Here is a 27,013-nt window from a genome sequence, read left to right as displayed (position 1 = left end):
CTTTTATCCCTTCCCTTCCTTCTTTCCATTCTTAAGCTGGGCAGAGCAACTGAGGTTGGGTCCACAAAAATAAGGTTAATAATAATAATTACAAATAATAAACAACAGCAACAACAACAACAGCAACAACAACAAAATAGGTGTATCAATGTCTGAGGAAAAGTGGGATTGTAAGTGCAGTATTTCTTCATGTGCAGTTTTTTCTACTTCATAAGAGTCCCCTTTGGATGAGAAGGCCTAATGGAATGTGTGCTCCCCTCGGACAATGTGCGATGAGAACTCATAGCGGTCCTGGCTTCGGTAGCCACAGATGTTGCACTCTAGCGGGTCCCGGTAGCCATGGCAGCCCATGTGGATGGTGTACATGACATGGTCTAGGAAAAGAACGCGACAGTGCTCACACTTGAAAGCCCTAATCTGCTCCCCTTCTCCATTGATGACCTTGTAGATTTCCTTTAAAGAGCCCTTAGAAGCTTTTGTGGCATCCAAAGCCTTGGCGTCCTCCTTCATATAAGCCGGGCTTGGCTTTCTCTTGGGATTTAAGGCAGAGTTTCCTTGGTAGGACTGGCGGTCTTCGTGGCTGCTTTCTGAGTCAGTAGAATCCAGGCAGCTATTGCTGGGGGAGCCCTCTCTATCCTGGGTTCGACTCTTTGGTCTGATGAGGGAGATAGGGCCATCCATGTTGTTCTCGTGACTGTCAGCCGTTTCCCTGCTAATGGGCCTTTCTATCCTGTTAGGATGATAGACCTGAGCATAAGCTGAGCTGATGACCGGGGCCACCTCTGCAATTGTGCTTGGTGTGTGCTGCATCAGGGGGTGAAGTGCCTCAGCTCCAAGGTAGGTGATTGCATTGTTGATGGCTTGGTCCATCATGTGAGACTGCATCAGCTCAGCCTCCTTCTCATAGGTTAAGTTCATATCAAAGTGAATGTCTGGATAGCCAAATCTCATGAGCTTTTCACCTAAGGGACAAGAGCAAATGAATGAGAAAAATCAGTATTATCACTCCAAGGTTTCACTGTAAAGGGGTAGGGTGGGGAGCGCAGAAACCCCCCAACTTGGAGTGAAATTCATTCCAGAGTCCAAAGTTACCCTCCTTTTATTTATTCACTGACCTCCTATGAAGTTCCTGTCCTGAAATGGGCAAAATGGCAACCTCACTAAAAGCTCTTTTTATTCCAGGTAAAGCATGCAGCTGCACTGAACTCCAGAACAACTCCAAACCTTCCAGTGCCTGATTACTGCCCATGCCTCAAGTGAGGACATATATGTCAACTGGTAGAAAACAGGATTGTACCACTGAGGTCAACAAAGCTCTGTCATTTTGCACCACTGGACATACTCTTCTGAAACTAAAGGAGGTGGCACTGCACGTGCTCCCCAAGGTGGCTTCATACCTTACAAGAGGTCTGTGTACTGAGAAATCTAAGCAAAGGTTATACAGGGCCCATAAGACAAGGAGCTAGCACATCTTTAGTGCCATGAGGTAGAGATCCTTCAGCCAGCACAAGAAACAAAGTGGTTATATGCGTCCACAGACTGAAGCAAGCAACATCAGCACTGTAAGGCTGATCTCGATATCTTGCATTTAGGCTCAAACTGAATTTTTGTATTTCACCCCTCAAAAAAACCTTTACCCCAACTACTTGGAGTAAAAAACAAACAAACAAACAACCCCAAAACAAAAAACACCCCTCAAAACTTCCAATGCCTCTTTAGGCATGAAAACAGAATAGGGAAGCCACATGTATAGCTTAGTTTAATTTGGTGCAAGGCAAAAGCAACTTCCTTGAACTTAGGGTAAGTAAACATACAATGATGAGGAAGCTGGCTGATTCATCACTATGTGAATCCAAATTCACACCATCGTAAGCTTTTAAAATCAATGGCATTACAGATATGCAAAACCAGAACCACACACTGGTAAATTATGCTAGTCACTGGGCACGTTGAGTATCACAGATCTCCTCTGAAGTTAACGAAGTTACAGCTACTTACATCAGGGCTCAGCTTAGCGGCACTGCTTTCCCAGTGGTGGCTTTAGGGTGTCAGTACAAGGAAAGTTCATACAATAACTCTTCTTTTTAAATAGAAAAGCTTATGCATATACAACTATATGGGTAAGATAAAAGATATACATGTTCACATGTGTATATACACACAAATATCAGTTAACTATAATTCTTTTGAAGCAGACTTTACAAAATCTGATAAATAACTTTGGTTGGGTTTCATTGTCTTTGTTACTTTTCGCTGTCTCACTATGTAAAACTTTTCTTCAGTACCGTAAGTTAATCAATTCAGGAAGTCACTACATAAAATTGGTTTGGCTATCCAGTAACTTAAAAATCTTCTATTACCTTTTGCCAACATTGCTTGGAACGAAATGCGTATAAACCAACATAAGAAAGAAACAGAACTGTAATCCCAAATCTCTTCCAAATAGCATTAGTACATTTCAACATAGCTATCATTCAGCATTTTATTTTTGACTAAAATAATTCATTCCACTTACTGTGGCTTATCATAATGTGATGCATAAAGAGAGAAATAATTTTACATTACGCATGGAACAATCAGGTTATCCTTGGAGATCATGCATCACTCTGGCTTAGGAACTTAGCCCTGATTAGCAAGGTAATTAAATGCAAGTCTAAAGTGAAGCACGTGAATATTCCTACTCACTTCAGCAGTACTGCTCCTGTGCTTCTGATTAGACATCGTGTTTATGTACCTCACTACATTTCCCTACGGCCAGCTGTGTTACGCGTACAGCTCACCAAAAGAACACCTAACATGGAAAAGAAAACTGTTCCTTTGCTACACATTCGGAGAAAAATAGGGAAGGAAGAAGACAACAAAACTCCAGTGATGGTCTTTGTAATCTAACACAACTTCAGGATGGTTCTCACCATCGGACATTCTCTTTCCAGTGCTCCTGCTAGGCCAGCTTCAGGCTGGCAGTCTCACCACCTGCGATGGCTCCCCTGCTCCTGCCAGGATGGACGACTCTGAAACAGCCAGTGGGTCCATCCTCACCTGAAACCAAGCAGCGACTTCGCAGTTGGGGCCAGAGTGTGACTGGAGAAGAGCTCCAGGAGGCAACTGGTGTCTTTGGAACGGCGGGAGAAAGAAACAAAAGTGTCCCTGTCACCTACTCTGGCCATGCACATAGTTCCTGTGTTTGAATAAGGAGCTAGATCTGCCGAAAGGGAGCCCAATCGAGTCTTCAGATGTACTGTCAGTCCCTCGCAGGCTAGACAGGTCAATCAGTAATACCTATCCTCTGTGGAAAACTTGGATGAACAATGCAGGCCTTATTTTGATTCCTTTTATCTTCCACATTTAGTGACTCCACCAGAGAGTAGAGTACAGCAAACAGTAAATTGCCAGTGACCTGAATTATTCATTCCTTTAATTATGAACCAGCTTCAAAGATGCTGGAGCCTTAAAAATGAAGTGTGACATACAAAAGTAAAATAAATGATAACATGGCGTGTGGGGTTGCGTAAATCACAGAGCTCAGAAGAAACATTAACAAACCAATCCAGCCTGGCTTGACATGTTTTTCAATTTTAAATAACTCCTCTTTAGCCAAATGTGTAACTATAAGTAAATATTTCACACTCATCTACTCAAGTTTATTCTCAGTTCCATTTATCCTTGCTATATATTAATGAAGTGGAAGAAGCAGCACTCCCCTACCATGGTCAGCTTATCATACGGCATTCCATAAAAACAAAAAAACCCTCAAATAGGTATTTGCAGCTGGATCAAAGAACACAGGCAGTGCTGTCCTGTGATACCTGTAGTCCAGCTTGTCAAGTATCTACAGCAACTGGAATGCCAGACACTTCAGAGAAAGATGCAGGCAACCTTACAGAAAGCAGTTACAGAATTTACCACTGGCTGAATTTTATTCTTGACCCCCATTAACTAGAAGTTGACTGTACCTTTGTAACAGGATGATTTTCATCTGTTCTGAGATGCCTGTATAATTTTAATTCTTACTATAACAACCGTGGTCTTATCGTAAGCCACATAAATGTCTTCCTTTGAATCCTGCCAAGTTCTTAACCTCAGTGACACTCTGTGACAGTGAGTACCACATTCAAACTGAAAATATGTGAATTTACATCATGTGATCAGCGTGAAGCTGGTTGCTTCACTAATGTCTGCTTCTTTCTTTACTGAAAGAGGCAAAAAGAAGTGTTCATTCCTGTGTATCATAAGTTATATTTTCTGCCTCCAGTATTTCAACAGGCTTGGTAAGACTAGTACCTCAACAACAGATATAACCAAGCTCTCTTTCACTCAAAAATTTACTCTATCTGCTGTATGCTAGTTCCCTTCCTTCTGAAATTTCAGCCAGAGTAAAGACTGTGGTCCATAACAAAGGTCCCTTGGAGATCGCTGATCAGAAAGAGCAGTAAAGCATTGATAGATGTAGCATGCAAAGATTTGAGCTGATGCTTACATGACCTTCTCATAAATACCATTAAGTTGTTCTGGATAGGTGCCATGCTTGCAGTATGCACAAGAAATTTTCCTGCAAGCAAGAGAACCATTACAAGTTCTTCCTGATAGAGTTGAACACTATTTCATCAGGGAGAAAACGGGAAGAAAAGTGAGGTCATGGTGAAAAAAGAAAGGCACCAAAGGAGAGACATTGCTGTCTTTCAGCTCATACATTGTGATGCCAGGAAAGAGTAGAAGAGGCAGAATAATAAGATACAGTAAATAAGACAGACACTCCTTTTTTCCCCTACAAGTGGATCTGGATAAGAAGCTACACGTCACATGAAAACCTAAATTCCTAACCTCAGAAAAAAGGCATAGTCAAAATGATCTGCTGTTTCTACAGAAGAAGCAGCTTCATCTTACAGTGAAGTATACCCTATTGAAGAGAATAATAATCTCCTACAGCATATTTCATGCAAGGATTTCAGATCAGTAAGTTCACCTTTAAAGACAGTAACAACATATGGTCAATCACATGGGAGTGAACAAGTAAAATAACCTTCCTGGTCTAAAAGAAAATCCGTCATCCGCTGTTTCCAAAAATTAAATCAATTTAACCCATCTAGAAATGCATCTGCCTCAGTTGTGAGGTATGCTTATAATGGATAAACAATACTGCTTATGAGAGCAGGCTTGGGTGCTCCAGAACTTAAGGGGGAAGGGAGAGAGGTCTCTAGCCCTCACAGATAAAGTCTCCAGCCCCTACAAAGAAAACCTTTAAGAGGTATTGCAGAAAAAATTTACGCACATAAGAATCTGTGGACAACTTGAGGGAAAAAAAAAAGAAAAAAAAGAAAGAAAAGGCAAGAGGTGTGGACTGCTCTTCTTCCTTTCAAGGCTGTAAGGGTTCTGAGGTCTAAGGACACCAATTTAAATGCCAGCACGGCTAACCATTTCACTGTTGATCAAAACCTGCAAGGAAGTACAGCACTTGCTGAGACAGTACTGGAGAAGTCTATTATGAGGGGGCCGTGTTTATGATCCTGTATAGTTGGATTTGGCTTGTCAGTAGAGGGTTCAGCTCCCTTTTACACCCTCTCCAAAAGCCTTTAACTGTTTGTCATGGCAGTAAACGAAACCAGAGCACACTTTCTCTAGTTCTCATCAGCTATACAATAATGCCTTTCAGATAATTCTTAAAGACAACAGAATAAAAATTAAGCTTTTATCTCAGAAGGCCTAATGACAACAGAAAATACTACTGCTTTCTCACCTTCTTGGCGTGGGTTGGATTGCTCCTGACCTAACCTTGGCTTAAAAGGAGGCAGGAAAGAAAGGACATCAAAGAAGAAAAAAATGTTGACCAGCGCATGGAAGAAGCCCAGCAGTGGTATTTGGGAACAGTCAGAGGACTGGGAACAGTCAGGTCCATGTGTCAGTGTCCCCCAGGTGAGATGCAGCATGCTGCTAGTCTAGTACAATTCAAAACCATGTGGGTTAGTTTAAAACCACCTTCAGCAGTGATTTAACTAATTCACCTGAATCTGTATTTAGCTGAGGGGCAATGCTTTTCAAAATGACTGTCTTCATTGCTTGCAATCCTCTAACCTCTCTAAGAGTGTCCTCAGAGTAGACAGGATGAGAATATAACAGCCTTAAAATCTGTACCACTGTCCTCCCAGACAGCGAGTGTGAAAAACAGACATTACATGACTTCAGAGTCTAGCAGCATACACTTACCCCAAATAATTCTCTGCCCCAGCTCCCCTCCTAAATTTCACATGGCCTCTATATCAGTGTGAAGAACAGTTTTAAGCTACAGCTCAGCACAAGTAAAACTCCCCATACCGTCTCATGTTGCAAGCTGAACAATTCTAAGATGTCTAGACACAAACCAAAACACAAATTCTGGGCCCAAGATCCTGAAACTGGTAATCAAAAATGGTCCAGTGCTGTTTTATATTCATGAATTAAGAAGTTTAGCTTGTGCAGAACACTGCACTTGGAGCAAGCACTCCTTTCAATAGGAGCTATATGATTTTACTTCCACATGCCAATATTATCAGACCAGTTGTTGCCAACTCTCAAGATTTTAATACAAGTTGCAAGTCTTGAGATACCTCTTGCTGTTTTCTTTAAACACACACACATGTTGAATCAGACAATTATATGAGTCTTGTTTTTTACCTGCTGGGATGAGAGTTTTTATTTGCTGGGTGAGGAGAGGGAAAGATGACAAGTTAGCCTCTAAGGCCAGAAGAATGTTAAAAAATATGACTCTAAGGCACAATAAAAAGTTCCAGATTTTTTAAGCCATTTTCATGATTAGGAGGTCCTCACTTTTGAATGTATATGGTTGGCAAAACTGTAATTATTTTCAGGATTTTTTTGCTGTGATTTAACCATCTCAGTTACTTTCCCTCCCCATCACAACCAAATTCTCAGAATGACACTTTTCCCCTGGTCTTTTGTTATTATTCCCAAATTACAAGTAACCTACACCTAATACTACTAAGAATAAAATGCGTATCTCAAGCTTACCCACAAACTTCTGCGGGGTGGAACTTTTACGCTTTCCCATGTTGCTTGTCAGCTTCTCTATAACAGCAGGTCTCTCAAAAGGCACCAGAGGAATATTGTTGTCCATCACAGGCTCTTGTTCCTTACAATCTTCCATAGGAGGTACTACATAAAACCAAAAAATTGTATCAGACAAGTTTGGTCTACACAGATGATGCAAATCATTTGAGGCCTGTTGACTGTCATTAACAAGTGCGATGCAAAATAAAGCAAGGTGCGTGAACACAATAGGCAATGAAGTAACATTCACCTTTGAGCAATTAGAGCCACATCTTCAAAATGCATCACTTTGGGACCATTTCAGTTTGCAGAAGCCAAACTTTAAGCATTTATTAAAGGATTTGTTTTGTTCTGAATATACAAAATCCCCAGTCAGAGGGAGAGAGATGTGGGTACATGGCACTTTCCAAAAACCACTCTGTAGAGCCCATTTTCTATTGTTCTCTCCTCAATATGGTCACCTGTTGGCAGTGTAACTTCACGGTTATCATTCTTCATGTATTCACATAACTTCGTACTTAGAGTCAGTGGTACCATGCTGAGGATAAGACCAAGAGTCTGAATCTTTCCCAATGCATTTCAAACGTGAACTAAGTAGCTCTTCCAACTGCCTTGTAACAATGAATTTAATGCATGGTCTAATTGCCCCTCATTCATCTTTAGCAAGTAGCAAGAGAAACCTGAGAGGGATCAGCCACTTGTGTCTGCGCACTAATGGGATGCTAGAGATGTTAAAAATTACTTGGTAGGAAGAATGGGTAGCAGAGAAATAGAAACTAGGATGATCTGGCAAAGAGCTGCTATAATTTGTAAACTGCGGGAGTCCCATTACATTCTGCTTATTAGGTAAATCTTCCAGTGAAGTCACAGGTAGTATAGCAGAGGTAGGAGAGAAGGACTGAAACCCACATCTCCTGCTAGTCATCCCCTGATCTCTCACCATAGGAGCTTCATGGAATTTCTCATCACAGATATCTTCTCCTAAGACCGTGTTGTAAGTGAGCACCAGCAGCCCATGTTCCTCCCATGTAACCTCACTACCTACAAGGCCCTAATATGGAATAATCACTTCCCAGTTCTTAAACATGCAGCTGTTTGCTAGCACATAATATACGAAAAATGAGGTGATAAAAGCCTTGTCTTTGTGCTCTTTCTAGTAAGGAAGAGCAAATACCAGGCAATTACAAAACAGAGTATCTGCTCAGGTGAATTTCTCAATTCAGACATTCATAATAAGAAAACATGGCAATTTATTCATTTGATTCCATTTGTGCCTCTGCTGCTAGGGAAGCTGAGTACTTTGAGGCTTAGAATCTACCATATGCTATAAAATGATTTACTCTGCTGCTTTTTTATCTGTACAGGATGCTCCCCCTGAGAAACACAATGGTTTCTCATTTACAAGGCAGTCCTGCTGGCATCAGTGAAAATAAAGAGGAAGAAAAAGCATAAATATGAAATGAATCTAATATTGCAACAAAATGGGATGCAGTGTTCCAGTAACCTAATTAATGTCCAGTGCAGACTGGGAGGTCTGGAATATTATAAATAGATAAGGCTGAATTTTTAAGGTTTTTTAGGTACTTTGATTGTTCCGAAGATATTTGCATTAGTTCTCCTCAAGTGTTTATCGAGGAGATTTTGTAAGCAGGAAAAGATTATGTCCACTGATTTTCACTGGGAACTTGTGCCTAACCGTCCTTGTGGCTTAACAAAAATTGTGCATATGCGTGCACATGCGTGCATCCTCTGGGTGAAACCCTGGATTGCTGCTCACTGGCAATACCTCTCCTCACTGCAAGGGGCCAGCTCTCTACGTGAGTGTCTACGTGAGGTGCAGAGCGCTCTAAATGCCTCCTGCAAAGAAGTGCTAAAGGCACGCTGCCTTCATACTGCCCACAAAATCAGATGAAATCCTCTCAGTCACTTTCACAGCCACCTAATTAGGCCCAAATTATACAACATTTGTATGTCTTATGAAGAATAAATAATAATTAATTAATTCGACTGTTGGACATATGTGTGTAAAATTTCCTCGATGGAATTTGAAACCTTTCTTTCATGAAAAATGAATAGTGCTAAAAAAGACATCTGCTCTTCTGTAAGTCAGGCAAAGATTCTGCTTGGACTCCTTTTAAAAGTAAAATTATCACCAATAAAAGCATTTTCTTTTACATTTTTTTATGCCACAAGTTCTTTTTTCCTCAGAACTCAACTCCATAATCCAGGGCATCGCTCTTTTGCAAAAGAATCATTGAATCACTCCAGTATTTGTGTTACGATGGGAACAAGTTACAAGAATATTTTTTGTTATGCAGATTTCCAGGGACAAGGGAGAGATGAAAATAGCCTAGTTTGTGAAACGATTTAAACCACATGCAAATTGAGACCAAACAGGTTAGAAGTCACAATTTGGAAACTAGAAGAGTTAAGCTAAGGATCACAGTGCCAAGTCCAGATACATAAATTTTCATCTAAAATTTTTGTTTTGCTTCTAATTAAAAAAGATACAAATAAAGGTCAACTAGCCCAGACTGCACCATTTTTGAGGAAAAACAAAATAAAAAAGGGGAAAACCAAAACAAACCGATCAGACACAACAAACAAGTTACCACAAATCAGCTGCTTTGTGGTAGAGGCTCATGTGCACGCATTTGCTCCGTGTATTTCATTGTACTTCATTAGCTCGGGTAGCAGGAGCTGCTGAAGAACAGCCGACATGTTACAACTAGCAACTTATTTTACGTAGTGAACCTACTTTCTCAGTTCAGGAAGGTTTTATTACTCTAGGAATCAAGTGCCTAGTGCATGAAAAGCCCACGCTTGAGTATGTTTCCGTTCAGCGATGTTCTTCATCAAGCAGTAGGGTGGACTGTGGGACTGGTGCCCATACAAACGTTCACCATCTCCGACACTGCTAAGATCCTCAGTTGCAACTCCAAATATTCTTGCAGAGTCCAAACTCCTGGTACACAAACCTGGATGGTCTTCAGAACAAAGTCTTTTTCTGAAGACATTGGGTTTTGAATCATAGAGCTCACCTCAGAACTGCTTTTAGTTTTTCTTTTTTTTATTTATAAGAAATCACACACACTGTTAAAAAAAATTATGCTATTCCACTGAGAGAAGAATAGGGAAAAAAAGTCAAAAAAAAAATCAGCCAGTGTGTGTTTTGTTGATAAATATTTCGGTGTGCAGACAACAGACACTGCACTAAGTCTCGGCCGGTATAAATTAGTATTACTCCATGAGCCTCAATTTCCTTTCCTAAGCTCGCAATACTGCTATTTTAAAAGTAAGCGTGTGTGCGTGTGGAGAAATGACAGGAAATATTCCCATGGACCCTGGTGTGAAGTCTCCCCTGGGACCAGCATTTTAACTACGTTTTAAGCAACTACGCAAGAAGGAAGGACACAAGCCCATTGTCTGTTTTATGCAGAGCCGGCCTTTGAGCCTCATGCAGCCTAGGGCTAAGCTCCGTTCTCCTCCTCCTCCTTCCCAAAAGACTATTCTTCTCCACTCCATTTTAAGAATTCCCCTAGAGTTTTTGCTTTTTGGAGATGGGGAAGAACGTGTAAGTTGGTGTAAAACAGAGCTAGTGTTCAACATTTCTCCCCATGCTTTTCTACGAAGATCATGTTCTTGGCATTCAGTGACTGTCACTTGTGTCACCCCCAAAATGCTGCTAGCTAAAACTTTGCGGACTGCTTTCTACCTCCAGGGCCAGAATTGCTCAGCTGAGAACTGACAGCAACGAAAGCGGAGCTCTCTTGCAGCAAGCTGCCTGCGAGGGAGCCAGCCACAAGGAGGGGCAGCTCAGCAACGCAGCCGGCATCCTGGCAGAGGAGGCCGAGGGGCCGGCAGCCAGAAAGCTCGATATGCCTACCCACACACTGAAACCAACCCTCTGTCCCCTCCTCTCGCTTCCCCTTGTGGCTTTTGTCAGGTGACCTAGCCATTGGTAAGGCAAAGATACTCGAAATTCAAGGCTTCATCAGGCCCCGGTGAAAACTCCCCAGTAAATGGTTATAATGTGCCTATGAGTTGATCAGGTTGAGCACAATGTTTGAAAAAATCCAAACTCTCTCGGGGCTGCCCCCCATTGACTGCAACAATTCACCTCTCCAAAAAGTATTTTAACAAATAGGAGAACATTGGCAAAAATGGTGGAGATCCAGCACAGCCACCAGGTCCTTAAAGCACAACACCGGTGGATACTAGAAAATCTCCACTTCTACCCGTTCTATAAAATTTCAGTTCAGTTCATTTTGGGACTACTCCAAAGAATTTTCATACTCAAGTGTCTTCCTCTCCACACCAGGAAGACTGTCAAGAGCAGTCCTGTGCATAGTGGTGTCAAAATTGTCAACAGGCGTCAGACTGGAGTGCTCTGTTGAAGGCACTCATTGTGGCAATATAAGCTACGCGTTTTAGGAAATGGAGCAGGCGCCTGGACAACCTCATCCTCCCACCTGGGCACTCGTCAAAACACTCGGCAAAAATAAAATACTATAAAAGCATTGGGAAAGAGACTCGGGAGAGCTTAACTCCAGCGTGATGTGAAAGAAACCAACAGTCAAAATCTCCTAACAATACGCTCGCTCATCCTCAAGGCTATCCTTTCAAAGCGTAGCATGGGAGGGAAGGCAACCAGTATATTTTTCAGGGTTAGACTAAGACCTAACTTTAAACAAAGGGCAGTGTAATCGATGGTGAATTCTTCCCTCGTGCTTTTACACTCCCAGGAGAAAGAAAGTTGCTGCAGGCCCATACCGGGTGGTGTTCATGAGCCTCTCCCATAATTAGCCCCCTAGGTCGGAGTACTGGGGATGCTAGGTGAGATCTATTACCGGTTCACAAGTGGATCTGGAGCTCACCGTCACTGCCTCTCCTCACTATGCCCTAGCTAAACAGCACAATGATGACAGTGGACCCAGCATCCCCTAAATGTCCACCAGGGGAGATTTAGGCAGATTTGCCAAGAGGAGAAAGAGGCATTAGTTAAATTTAAAGTGCTGTTTTAAGCTAATTTTGTCAAGAAAAGGGAAGAGGCTGTGTGAACCTTTGTATTTTAAGCCCGAAGTCAGTCATGCAGTAAATAAAATAACTGTCCACATGGGGTTTGCACTGGTTTAACTTCCATTGGTAGAAAAAATCAGTGCGAGTTCAGTCATTCCAGCTTCCTTGGGCAGACAAGGTCAAGGACTTACCCTTCGCGTTATAGCATTAAGCAGCTTAGAAAAAGCTTTACGTTTCCTCAGAAGTACAGTATCAACAATGGTAAACCCAATTTTAATAAATAACTCCATAATAAACCTAGAAATTGAGTAGAATTTGTGACGATTCTCCATAATGTGATCTTGGAAACATTCTGGATGTCCCAGCTATATTCTGTGGAGAAATCTCACTTGAAGACCTAATTCCCAAAAGACATATAATTGCCTTACTGTTACGTCCCTATTTCTGACCGAAATCACCATCTAGCCGGTTAAACAGACAGGTACACCTTTGTAGAGTGTAAACTGTATAATTTTGTTGTGAAAGGAAAAGGTGGTTAAACTCCTTCTATGAACTAAGCGTTCTGCCTAAGAGTCCAAGCGCACAACAGGTACCTGCAAAGAGTAAAGCCCTGAAACCAGTCGTTTCACTTTTACAAGCATAACATCAGGCCAGAAGTAGCTAATCACAAACTGCATCATCTTTAAAGCTATCCATTAGATTTTAAAGGTTGATCTTAGTCTCCAAGGTGACTAAAAAGATAGTAATTACTTAATAGAGGTATCTGCACATTTTTGGGATATGCATTACATACGTTTTGAATGCCTTTAACAGGATTAATATTTTCATGAAAAAGTACTCTTTAAAATTGTCAGTGATTTTTTCACTGAAAATTAGCCCTTATTATAAGTGTTGAATATATTCTATTTCAGCTTTTTTTATGGTTTTAGAAATGACCTTTCAAAACTTTTGCAGAATTAATTTCAAAATGAAGCCTTATGACTGCACTCAACAATTAAAAGCAAAATGAAACAAAGAGGAAAGTGGCTTTCCCCCTTTGCTTTTCTTTTAGTTATAATCCAGGGTTTTTTGGTATTCCTAGATATGTGGTATTTTTTAAGCAAAAAACACAATGTAATTTATATATAGTGTAATTTTTATATTTCTGATTAATAAGAAATTAAAAACACTTCAAATATCAAACTTCTAATGACTACTACTAAAAAAGAGAAGAGTTTCAGCAGCATTTCAGAAATACTAACTTTGAATGAAATTGTAACAATTTTTGGACAACTGCTATTTATTATTTAGTGCTACAGATAAACCTACAACCCTACAGTCTGAGACATTATGCTGAGTATATTTCCATACCAATAGCTACAGAAATTTTAGAAAACAAATTCATGCAATTTGACATTTCCTTCTTTCAATGCTCTTTTTGGCAATCTTCAGTCTTTCTGTATATTAACACATGCAGTGTTAGTTAGTGTATTAATACTAACATATGTAAATGCATATAAACTTTTTTTTTCTTATAATTACTTTCATCAACACTGTTGAATTCCATTCTGCTCTGAAGATTTTTACATCCACCCCCCTTTTTGGGGGGGATAGAATGCAGTATTACATTTTCACTGTTATAAGGAGTGAATACCTCTGAATACCTCCACCATCCTTAGCTCCTGTAATTATCAGTCACCATCAGAGAAGGGAGTGTGTGTGGGGGGGAATCATATATTTTATACATGCTGTAGTTCATTTTTTAGGGTGACTTTTTACAGGTGACTTGTGGTTTTGCTTTTTTTTGTTTGTTTGCTTGCTTGTTTTTTACCTTCATGTCTGCATATTTATACATATAAGAAGGTGAAATTCTGATTTCACAAAAATCAGCAAAAACCCTGCTGTGAAATTGGACAGAGGAAGGATTTTACCCCCGTCTTTTCTCCTCCTGCATATTTGAGTCTAAGCGTTCTACAGAATGGAAGCGATCCAAAGCTCAAAGGAAGGAAACAAAAATAGATGAAAAAACCCGCAGAAGATGCTCCAAGTCCAAGAGACCTCAAGACATGGTTTCCACCCACCGTGGTGACTCATGACCTGCCCGGCAGCCTCCATGCTGACATTCTGCAGATAGTTGTGGCAGCGTTCCTTGTGCTCCTCCAGCGAACTGCGCTGCTTGTAGCTCCGGCCGCAGTAGTTGCACTTGTGAGGCTTACCCACTGCGGAAAGAAGAAGAGCTTCAGGTCAAATCAGCAGCAACCCACTGCTGCTAGCAAAAATCGCATCTTGGTAACAAACAGCTAAGGAGATGGAAAGACACCTAAGAAAGGTTACTTGAGTCCCAGAGCTTGTTCCCAGCCCCATTTTCCCACCACACACACCTCCTCCCACCTGCCGGGTACTTCACCCTATCAGTTTTTCACACTAACGCGCAGTTTCAGCGGAGGCAAAAAGAGGCGGACTTGTTGTTCGCAAAGCAAATAAACACACTACAACAGTGGGGAAAACAAGCCAAATAGCTGAATCACACCCCAACAATGACTGTGTATCACCAAGTCTCGTGGGAAAGAAACTTCTGAGACATTTTGCCCATGGTATGAAGAATTGCCTTTGCAAAAGCGTGCTGCCCCAGTGGCCTAATTCCACTTCAGACAGTGGGGAAATCCGTTATGTGGCATAGAGAAGTTCGTCTTGGGTTGAGACAATTTTGCCAAAACTACTAAGGGAAGATTTCAAAAAAAACAGACAACAGAAAGTAGACTTTGGTAACAGTCTTTGTTACATGCCAGAACCGAGCTGTCACCAGTAACAGGCAGAGACTGGATACTGTGAAAAAAGGCTGAGTACAAGGAAAAGCCAGATGAACACAACACTTAATTCCAATATAATCTTTTTGTTTCACTCAGCAGCAATATGAATAAATAGCAAATGCCCCTTAATACATGCAAAACCTGGCACCAGCTTCTCATAAAGTGTATCCTTTCATAGCATGTCATTAAGAAACCACAAGAACGGCCTCACCCGGGGCCAGAGAGCTAGCCAGCAGTGTATTTTGCCAAGCCACGCTAATAAAAATTTCTAATATAATTTGAACTCGTAGAACACAAACATTTATTCTCTAATAACTAAAGAGCTATTAAGTCAGCATTGTGAGTCTCCTAAAATACCACAGGCTGAGATTTTCAGAGCTGTCTAAGGGATGGGGAAGGTCAAACTTCTCACAGAGTTTTGCAAATCTTAGGTAAGAATTTTAGTTTCCGGCCAGAGGATTTAAGAATATCCTCTGTTGGATAATATATGTGTTTCCATTGGATTTGTCCCAATATTGACAGCTTTTCACTCGTCATTTACTAAATGAAATCCAAGTTGTATTAATTGTAGCCAAAATGCATTGTCGTCACTGGGTGACTTCCCTCCCGTTGCAGCATGGAGTGGCATGAAAACGCAGGACCCACTGGTGGGAGGTCACCTGCAACCAACAAGAAGCCAGGCAGAAGGCTTCCTGCACTGGGGCTGAAGCACTAAAAAGGAAAGACTCAGAGTCAGGGAAATTATTTGGGGTCTCTGCAGGACTAACACAGTGTGCGCCCCACCTCAACTATATGATGGAAGAGGAAAAAACTGAGCCTTTAATATTGGAGCTGGTCAAAAAGTTCTAAGAGTTTTTTGTTTCAGAGAGGAAAAAAGAAAAAAAGGGATTTGATCAAATGAACATACTTGTAAAAAGTTTCTGTTGTCCTCAAAAGATTTGTGTGTGTGGTTCAGTGAAACAACCAAGTTTATGATGGGAGGGAAAAAAATCTGCTTTAATAAGTATCCAAACTGTGGATTTATTTTTCTTTACTTGGGGGAGATAAAGTTCATCCTCAGGAAAATACTGTGTCTTAGACCGAACAGTTGTTGTGGTCTTTATTTTATTTTGCTCACCAGCTCATATTTTGCCATAACTGGCACTGTTATTAATAATCTCAGTTGAGGCCAACTGAGGTTCATTGTCATTCCCAGAATATTTGCCCTTAATATTAATAAGTTCCAGATCAAGTCGCAGATCTTAAACATAAATTAGCCATCCCATTTGAGAAGCACCTTTAGGAAAACGTACTGGTAGCTCCCCGGAATGGAAAAACTTTTATTTTCACAATTACAATGTTTCATCATGCATCTAGATGGCATCAACGTCTCTTAGTCTGATACCTTTATTAGAAGTTAACTTCCTTGTTGTCCAATCAAAAAGTCTAATGCAGTTGAAGGGATTAAATTCACAGATTTGAAGCAGGACTGCGTTAGGTCACCCAGTTTGACTATACTAGGTTACAAAACAATTTAGATAAATTTTAAGATGCAAGGGAAAGGGATGATTGCTTTCAGCTATTCAAGAAGAGGAGCTAGGTACTATTAATTAAGTATATTATTGCTTAGCACAGAGAAACAAGCTTTCCTACAAGCTTGCAGTACAATAAATCGACTCAATCAAAAAAAGAAATGTTGGTATTACACCTCTTCAAATCATTGCTCCTTGCATTGTAACCATTTCTATTTATTAGAAATTATTATTATTCTATTATTATTTCTATTTATTAGAAATTATTATTATTATTATATAAATTATTATTATTTATTCTATTTTTAACTATTTAAAAACAAGGCTGAGCTTTTCCAATGATATCTAATATGGCTAGCTACCCAAATTCCATCCAATTTCAAGGTTCACAGGAGATGATAAAAGGCAGTGATAAAGACAAGATTTCCACATGCAATTCTATGGGATTTGAGGAACGTAACTCCCCAAGGAAAGAAGTACTCCAGCACACACACTCCTTCCTCTAGGGAGAAGATAAGAGAATAAACAACATGTGACAAATGTTAGTCATGTTGCCTAATACACAACTGGAAGTTGCTCAAACATAACTGTGAAGAATGAAGTTTGCAAACTCCAGTTGAGTAGAATTGAATAAAATTCCCTTAGGTTCATTTGAAAATCCTATCCTCAGGCTTCCCTTGCTCTACAGATGCAATCACTTCCAAGTTTCGTAACCCATGTGTAATAGATGTAAAAATCTTATTTATGTTATAAAATTAAACAAAATGACTGTGACTTGGGTTGCAGCGCACTTGATCAAATAAGGCCACAACGAAATTGGTTCTGGTAGCGGCAGTTTGCGTCAACAACAACTCTCTTAACCCATTTGGTAAAAAGTGCAGCTACCTGAGACAGCAATTATGGTCTTGACTTCAGAACACTCTTTGTTGTTGTTGTGCCAAATGCTGAGTCATTGAAATTGCTGCAAATTTCCCCTTATATTCTCATCAAAGTAATCGATGACAAAATATTTATTTATTTATTTATTTGTGGACTTGAACACTACCAGTGGGCGTAGATTTTTCTATATTTCATATTACGCAGTAGAAATATGTAGAAATACATCAGGAATTCAATTCTGGAGATCTTCTCAACAGCATACTTTGTTCCACGTAACAAACCACCACATGACTGCCAACTGTTGCTCAAGAGAGAATTCAGCCTTGGTCAAATATTGTATAGTGAATGAACATTAATAGTCAAAGCTTGCCCAAAAAAATTATGGCTTGTGCTGCTTTGCACAAGGGGTCCTGGGGCATACACCTTTGACTTGAAGGCAAAGAGCTCAACAGCGCTATAACCTGCCAAAAACCTCTCTAAACCCTCTCCTAAGGCAGCTCTTACCACTGTCTGTGTATGAAGACGTTCAAAGTTTGGCTCAGCCTGCTTGCTAAGAAGCTGCCTTCCAAGAGGTCGATGTCTTTGCACCACGCTCCTCACTGAGGAACGTGGTGCAGAGACACCAGATTTGGCGCTGTACGTAACCGCCACTGCCAACGGTAGCAGCACCCAAGCAAAGTCAGTGTGGAAATCCCTGGTTCAGGGTAATTATTTCTGTATCACCTTTTCAGGGTATGTAATCAGATAAAAAAAATTACCAGCACTCATTTTCATAAAAATGACACAATACAGTGGACGCAAACGAGCCCCAAATCTTGAGAAATCTTGTATCTGTTGTTGCACTGGGAAAGACCAGGGCACTGGGCAAAACCCAGCGGCCATATCTATGAAGGAGCTGACTTGAAGAAAATTAAAAAAAAAAAAAAAACTTTATATTTCTTACTTAAATGTCAGAATTTCCACACATTTAAGCTCAGATTCATACAGACGACAATGTGGCACAGAAAACCCACAGTGGAGTCTCAACTTCAAATGGAAAATATTATGACAGTCGCAGTGAAAAAGACATTTCAATTCAAACTAGAATTTTTACCATGAAGCAGGTAAACCACTCGTTGAAATTCACAGAGAAATGGAGTTTGCTTGTGAAATTAAAATGCTGGTGTGCAGAGAGGAGGGGGAAGAGGCGGAGGACATAAAAGGCAAAATGTTTCTGAGTGAGGAATAGTTTGAGTCCTGTGGGTGAACTTTGATAGCTGAGAAGTCTGCATGCAGAGCCGGTGAGATGGTGTAATGCTAAGGTCAATATTCAAGACAGAAAGCAGACTTGGGCCTAGGGAAACTTCTTTTAAGTCATAAAAAAAGGTCAATGAAAGAGGAAGAGCCCGTAAGGCATTTGCACAGCATTTTGTTCTCAAAAGAGCTGTGAGTGCATAGCAGAATATAAAGTAAGTCAAAGGGAAATAACAAGGCATCCCAGGTAATACCTTGCCATAAGCATATAACATGAGAAAGGCTCACGGAAGGGCTCAAGAGCAACGATACACTTCACCAAGGTAATCCCGGCTCCATTACCATCAGTGACAAAACTATCCCAACTGTTGGACCCAATGAATAACTACTCCCACGTTTCCCTGTTTTGGGTATCACACTCTTTTCCTGCAGCAGCATAGAGAAGAACTCCTTCACTCCCATCTGTCCACGGCCCAAGTCCCTGCAACAGCTCCACCACTAACAGTCCTGGCTCATATAGGAAAAGGCATAACTACATCTGTGTTATGTAGTTGAGGCCAGTTCAAAGGGTATTAAAATGAACTGGAGTCTTTACACTGGGCTTTGACTTTTTATTAGTTTTAAATTATTGCCTTGTCAGGGCCTCAGAAGGGAATCCAGCCAAGATTTCCAAGCTAAGTGGCGATCTGACGTATCTGCTTTCAGTGCGAGGAAGTCCTCCCGATAGCATACTGAGCATGACTTATTTCTGTAAAATTTGAACTCCTACTCAGCCCCTAGCCCCTCAGAGCTAGAGTAAACCTCATTATTCTCCATCAAATCTTTTTGAAGAAGGTTTGAAGAAGTTAAAACGTTCTTTTGGGCTGATACTTAGCCATACCAGTGAGCCTGTAGAATCCACCGTCTGTCACTATCATAACCAATATTAATTTATTACTTTTTTTCTTTCTTCCCTCAAATAGGAAGCTGTCTGGGACAGGGGAGATGTTCTGCAGTTATATGGTACCTACCACAAAGCAGCCCTTTGCCTTAAATGAGACTTATCCTATTAAGATCAGTTTTAATACAGAAGTAGGAAGTATGATTAAGGCATGGGGTTGGGACTTGGGCGCATAGGGTTCAATTCTTAGTTACACTACAAATTTTGCAACTGCAGGCAAGTTATTCTGATTTCCTGTGCTTCAATTATTCATACATATGATTAAGGTAATAATTCCCTTCTTCACAGCATGTAAATGAATTCATGCACTTTGTAAGATGCATAGAGGCTAATTTGGTGAAGCTCACACAAGTAGGTAGACACAGAAAAATATGGCCCGTATCTCTACCGAGAAATTAAGGACTTAATAATACACTGTGATTTTATTAGATATGGGAGTGAACATTAAAGAGCGGGAGGAGATATTTAGGATGGCATAGAGTAGAGAATCAAGTGGGAATAAGAAAATCAAATCAGAAAAAAAAGAAATAGGTGGAGTATTAGGTAATTTGCAGGCAAGGTGTCCTTTTAGGCCATGAAACAGTCAGCCAAGGGAAATGAAAAATGCCCCTTAGCTTAGTGACATTTAACACCAAAGAGGACAAAAAGAAAATGTGCTATGCTCCCAAAAGGGTGGAGGTAATAACTGTTCTGGGCCTTCCCACCTCCAAATTCCCTGGGAGCAATTGTGAGAAGCGGTGAGGGCTTAGGCAGGAGGGCTGAGGCAGCAGTGAATGCACACCAGCCATACCTCGTCCCCCCGGTTCCTAACTGTAATTAAACAGCACGCTTTTGATTTTCTGGAGCTGCCTGTCCCAAAGCTTCAGGCACAAAAATATTTACATGAATAATAGGCCCTTGAACAAATTAATCACAAAATCACAATCACAAAAAAATTAAAGTAAGACCTGAGCCCATGCTGGCTGCGAGCAGTGCGTAGCCTTACAAAGGAAACTGCCTCCCACTCCGATGCCGTATCTCGCTGCTGTGCTTAATGACTGTAAATGCGTTCATTGAAATTCATGGGGGCTCTTTGATTTTTTTTTTTCCCCCCTGAGAGGTTACATGCACACACAAAATAATCAGTATATACTGGAGTTCAAAAATAACAGCAAGTCCCACAGCTCATCCAGGATTGTCCAAGACAACCTGCATGCAGAAGTCACAACACGCAAACATCTAAAATAAGTTTCCAGACTGCTAGAGCAAATACACAAACACATAGACACATGACACTCAGTGTCAGGTATCTCCACTTTTCAGTGCTCATCTTGTAACATCTTAGAGCAGTCTGATTTTCAGAAAGAATCGGACCTCTAATCACATTATGAAACTTTTTCTAAATTTTTAATGTTTGTCAGACCAAATGGAGACAGCAATACCTGTGGTATGTTTTCATGTCTGAGCTCTTGGCAGCTCAGTGCAGTACTCTGCTCTATCGCTGGACTCAAACATGGGTCACAAATAAGAAAAACTGCTTACTAATAAACCGCAGACCCCTAGGAAGGAAGCCTCCTCTTACTGCTTGATGGGTGGAGAAGGCAAGAAAGAAGAAACATAACAAGAACTTGAATTTAGGTAAGACAACATGGGTTGCTTCTTCAAACTATTTGCCCCCTCCAACAGTTGGCCTGTTCAAGACTTGATGTTTTGTTTGATTTTCAATTTCTGTAAAGAGGAAAGCATAATTTTACCTCTGAAAGATTCAATACTCTTCTAAATGGGATGGAGACCAATTTCTGGACCTCATGGAGTTCCAATGTCTCCATTTTACAAGCAACTTTTAGATTATCATGTTTTGGGCCAAGTATCAGGGTTGGTGAGGGATGCGCCAGGTTATGTGGTGGAGGAGAGATCACACAAATGGATTTGTGCCTACAGAAGTTTCTAGACACTCTGGAAGCCTCAACAGGTTCAAAAACCAAACCGCAGCATTACAAAGGGAGAAACCTACATACGTGCCATAAAGCAACTACCACTTTCTTGACTTTGAGCTTGAAAAAGACAACTTTTCTCCATTCATGACCTCATGGTCCAGTACTTCTAGGTAAAGATTATTATCAATTACCTATTGATATATATGTGACTGTTCAAGATTTTGTAATCCTCCCAGCAAGTGAAAAATGGCTTGATGTGACTTTCTGTACAGTGGCAGTCAAAAATAAGTTTTTTCTGTTGACAACTACACATACTATTATGGTAGCCCCAGCCAGCCAGCAGTGAAATGCCATGAGATACTTGTAGTACATAAGTATGCAGTAAAACGATGGCAAAACATTACACCTACACACCCTTTGTTTTCTAGACACGCCTGCCTTTTTTATAAATATCTCCAGGGCACAAAACAGCAGTCTGACACCTGCATCTACCTGCCAGTTGTTTATGGTATTGTAAAATAAGCAGCTAGCAGTGAAATACTGCACTACTGACATTCAGCCCTCCCTTGATCTTCTGCGGCAGGCAGTGTTAAACATCAGATTATATATAAACTCTGAAGACTTTATTCACGCTACATTTTGGCTAGAATGGACCACAAAAACAAGCATGCAGACACACACACACGCACACACACATGTAAATACACTAGTTAGGACAAATTCTTTCAAGCTTCTGCATCTTCTTTACATACAAGCACAGAGCAGAATCTGATGTGCTGTAAATCAATAAAAACATTAGTGCTTGTGTAAAACAACTAAGGATTCAGGGTCCGTATTTGTACTCTTCTGTCTGCAGACTTTTATTACTTTAGGAGTTCATTATGATTTATCTTGCAGCTACTGGTGGTTATTGGCTCTGCTATTTAATCTGATTCATCAGATTGTGTTTATTTATTAACTGATCTGCACAGTTTCACAGATACAACAATGTTCCAATCTGCCACAAGGGTTATAAATAAGTAGGTGGCATTTTTGTGCCAGAAGTTTAACAAACAAACAAACAAACTCCCGTTTCACTGGCATAGTACATATAATTATTGAAATCTCCCTAACCATGCAGATACTTACAGGGCTTTTGTCACACAGCCTCTCAGAAACCATTAAATATTTAAAAACAGAAAGGCAAGATTCGTACACCCCCTGTTTTCTTCCTTTGGAGCTCAGAAGACAAAGAGTTCCCTTTGCCGGTCTGAGCACTCAGCGCGACTCCGGGTGCACACCAGGGCAGAGGCAGGAACCCTGCCGGCTTTGGGAAAACCTGCTGCTGCTCCTCACGCTCCGCTCTGTGCTTTGAGGGCCAGAGCCAGGGGAGTAGGTGCAAAACATAGGGGCAAAGGCCTATGGATGGGGAGACGTCAAAGAGTGGAAAGGGAGAGAAGGGCGAAGGGCGAAGATGCTGCCGAACCTTCTAGGTGCCAAAGGGCAAAGTGTCTTGAAGGTGGAGGGACCTACATGTGTCCTATCTCTTCAAGACACTCTGTATGAAAAGGAAGGGAAGGAAAGCGCAGCTTCACCATTAAACAGGAGACAGTGCAGGGATGTGCCAAACATCTTTAAGAGCTTGATTTGACATCAAGGTTACTTCCTCTGATTTTGCATCCCAAGAAACGCATACTGCTACAGATAGAAGCTCTTTCCATACACTTCATTTGGCTTACCTTTTTTCCCTTCAAAGAAAGAGCTTCAAAGCTGGCCAAAGGAACCTGATACCCATTTCTTTCTTGTTTTCAATGGTAACGGAGCTCTCAAATCCCCCCCCCCCAGCTTTGAAAATCTCAAAGCAAATGTCCCATGCTCATGCTGTGAGCCCCCTGAATGGGGACCGCTTTCTTCACCCCATATATATCACCATTTCCCAGGCTTTCAGGCACACCTGTCCCTGGTGGGGTTTCCAGGAATTTTACAGAGACTCTAAAACAGTTAAATACTATTAAAAAGAAACTCTGTTTAAATAGCACTCGGTGGTGAGATAAACTAACAAAAACCAGGAAGTCCACAAATAACTGGGCGTTTATCACCTCACCAGCTTCAAAATTGCTTAAAGGCAACCAGGTTTACCGTAACTTGCTTTTAAAGGGGGAGAGGCCCCGCAGCGAACATGAGAGAGAGGTGACTTTTGAAATTTGACAGTCCCCTCCGGAAACGAGCCTCCTCTCTGCAATACCTCGGCACTAACTGGACGTGGGTGGAAACAGGCTTAAGAGAGAGGTTAAACCTTAACTGAATTTACTGGCTCTGCACTTTCCACTCCACTTCGGACCTTTAACATTATATTAAAGTCAACTTGATAGGCGGAGTGTTAATTGGTTTACACAACAAATCTTCTAAAATACGCTCATTGGCCTCTCTTGATTTTAACCCTGCTCCAGTAACACAGCAAGTAGGAAAAACAAAGAAAAAGTTTAGGTTGGCCTTTGGCCTGTTGGTCTTTTCTGCCCTGTCCCATCCACTCCCAGTCAGTGTCATAGCTAAAAAGGGATTTAAGGAGGTGATGGGGCTTCCACCCGCCACTTGCAAGTCAGACTTTGCAGCGACTGATTCCCAGCGGAGATGAACAGCTTGCTCACGCAGCGCAGGGTGGGGATACCGCCGCTCACATCAGGAATGCTGCTGGACAAACACTCCCTTGAGAGAGTGCTTTTGTTTTCCTTTTTTTTTCCCCCTTGGGTGAAACAGGCAGAGACACCAGGCCAGCTTCATAGGTAATAAAACTGAAGTAACTCCCTGAAGCCAACTCATATCAGCTGCCTAGAGCTCATATTTATGCCAAGTGCAGCCCCTTTGTACCTCTTGCTGAAGTCCTTTAGCATTTGACTATAAAGCTGATAGACTCTATGAATTCCTTGAAGCAAGCAGTGCCAAACACAGTGTTATCAGTTATTTTATACTATACAGAGACAGAGAGAATATATACCATTTAACACTATAGCACTAGGTAGCCTCCTTCTCCATAGAAATACTGAACAAGCCCTTAAATCTAGTTCATTTCTTTTCATCCTGTGGCAATGAGTTCCACGGTTTTAGCCATGCATTTCTGCATGAGAAAGAAGCATCCCTAGTAGCACCTGCCACCTTTCAACTTCATGTTTTAAATTAGGAGCCAGGAAGAATAAGCTCCTTCCCTTAAGGTAGAACAAGCTCCTTCCTTTTACGTAAGCAAGTTTTCCCCTCTTCTTGTCAATGACAGAAACAAAGTTTTGCAAACAGAATATTAACAATAAGTTGTCATGAAGATAATAGTGACATGGGAAGAATAACACTGACAGCTCCTCTCCCTTTATCAAGCAGTGAGGTTGGGAGTTTTCACTTATTTTGATCAAGGCCAGCAATCAAGGGAAGCTGCACTGCTTCCAAAAACAGGTCAAGCAGTGAAACTAACGGGGTCCTTTGGGACACTATATTTTCTGTTCATACTTCCTTCACTGCCCAGCAAGAAGTATGGCCCACGCCATCATGTTCATCTCAAAGATCTGCTGTTCAGGCATGTGTTTTTGTCATCTCTTGCATACGTGTCCAATGAGGTCTGGCAGAAAAATAGCTGATTGACTCCTTTTACTTGCGTGTTTTTCCTATCTGTTCTTGTTGCTCTCTGCTAATGTGCTTGACAACATATATATTTGCCACCAATGTTACAGAGGAGCTTGAAATAAGTGTGAGAATTTTCACCAGCAGCCTGCACTGGCCCTAACCACTGCATATGTCTGAAACCCTGTGCTGAAGCTTCCTCCAGCAAAAGGCTTCCTGGGCCAGCTTACCACTCCCAAAAGCTCTGCCCAACACGCAAAGCATTTACTCAAGCTTCATCAGGCAAATGAATCAGGCACCATGAGGGCTGGATGAACATTTCCCCACCTTTCCCCAACATGCTTGTCACCAAATAAGAGGAATCTTTCTGCCACGTGTGGTGTTGACTCTGTGCTCTATGTTCAAAGTTACTCACAGTATTTTGGGAGGCAAGTGGAAAATCAGGACCATTTTGGGGGGGAGGATGCTTCTCAGCACAACAGCAATTAACAGCAAACATATCTTTTAAAGGAGGATGGGATTCTTTAACTCCCTGAGAAATGAGTCCTGGGTATTGGACACCTTCTTTTCTAATGAAAACGTTTACATCAAGTGTCTATGTTTGATAGTAAGGCTACATTAATCTCTTGAGTAATAAAATTCAGCAAATTCCTGTTAGCCTTAAAATCTTTCCTAGTTCTTTAGTAACACAAACAATAAATAACAACACCTCCGGAGAATTTGAAGTTCCTTAGAATTTGCTAGGTCTGTTCAGCTGAGAGAACCAGAAGGGAGGGAGTGGGAAAAGAGTTCAGTTTTTAGGGTGCTTCTCTTCTGGTGCAATTAGTTTTGCAATACAAGCCCTGGACAGATACAAAAACTGTATCAAGGCTGAAAGAGAAGCAGACAAAAAAGAAAGGAAATTAAATATGGGTGTGAAATTTAACCGAAAGGAAGAAAAAGAAGGAAAGAAAAGCAACTACTTGGGCTGAAGGTAAGGATAGAAAAGCTGGAGAACATAAAACAGCTCTCTAAATACCCAGAGGTACTTTTAAAAGGTTTCCTGTAAAAACAGGGAATTTAGAGGAAACTATGAATACATTTCACTTCATTTCTTGATGAAAGACTGGCAAAAATTCATAACGTAACTCCACCAGGCTATTCAAAACAGGTGATTTCTCTGATAAGTCTGAATCGAGAGAGAAAAGGTTTAAAACTTCCCATTTCTCAATACCTAGAAGAAGAGAAATATCTCTTTTCTCAATTTATTTCTTACATTTACTATTTTCTCTTGATATGTGGAGAGTTTTTTACCTGAATTGGTTGACAGGGTTTCTGGAAGTCTGGGTTCAGTCCCATTTGTGACACTGATGTTCTGAATGTTTTTGGCAAGTCCTCTTTTGTCCATATTTTAGGTTCACACTCTGCAGTATGTGGTTGGGCAGTGCACCTTCCTGGCTTGGGCTCGAACTTTCCGAGCAAGGCCTGTCTCTCACTACGAGTTGCCTATCACCTGACACGAACTGGTCCTTTCCCTTCTCTGTGCCAACGGTACAATCCTATGACAGGAACTGCACATCGGCCAGGTCAAATCTGTCCCGAGCTTCACATCGATCAAGGCAGAGTTCTCGGGTCCCTGAACTGAGAAGTTGTCTTGAAGTTGACTCATCACGAGCCCTTGGGACAAACTCCTCCTTTGCAGAAAACTACTGAAGTCACGTAATGGATACATTTTTCATAACACAGCTAATGTGGACATTTTACTGTGTGGCACATAAAAATTGAACAAAGCAGTTTTACTGGTGGATTATCCATACTTTGAAGCCAAGCAGCTTCATTCCAACACAACATGCCAAGAAAGCCATCCTTTGATGCTGCTCTGTGGAAATGTAGCTATGGGTATTGAGGCAGATCTGATTCTACAGTGTTACAAATAGTTGCGGTTTTATCATAAGCCAGATATGATACTGTGCTTTCCTTCAGGTTCCAGCTCCTGGAGTCAGCTGACCAAAGGGAAAAGTTAGCTTGCAGGCTTTCTCTCTCCCTCCTCACTTGCAAAATAAGTACCATAAGGCAAATAAAAAGAAAGGCCAATTTATCATCATTTACTCTCCTCGTTTT

General features: G+C 41.0%; 1 protein-coding gene across 2 annotated transcripts in view; it reads right to left on the bottom strand.

Annotated features, from left to right (window-relative positions):
• Positions 1 to 204: 204 nt before the first annotated feature.
• The window catches only part of IKZF2 (IKAROS family zinc finger 2), a 109,350-nt gene continuing 82,541 nt past the window's right edge, over positions 205 to 27,013 (bottom strand). For both annotated transcript variants that reach the window (XM_013952180.2, XM_013952181.2), the window contains exons 5-7: positions 14,121 to 14,258; positions 7,003 to 7,146; positions 205 to 962 (exon numbers count right to left, since the gene is read on the bottom strand). In XM_013952180.2, the coding sequence (XP_013807634.1) occupies positions 238 to 962; positions 7,003 to 7,146; positions 14,121 to 14,258 (1,007 nt within the window). In that variant the 3' untranslated portion in view covers positions 205 to 237. The remainder of the gene's footprint in view (positions 963 to 7,002; positions 7,147 to 14,120; positions 14,259 to 27,013) is intronic.

Source organism: Apteryx mantelli, chromosome 6 (assembly GCF_036417845.1).
Source record: "Apteryx mantelli isolate bAptMan1 chromosome 6, bAptMan1.hap1, whole genome shotgun sequence".
NCBI lineage: Eukaryota > Metazoa > Chordata > Aves > Apterygiformes > Apterygidae > Apteryx > Apteryx mantelli.
The sequence above is the reverse complement of the archived record's forward strand: the minus strand, read 5'-3'. Positions and strand labels throughout refer to the sequence as shown.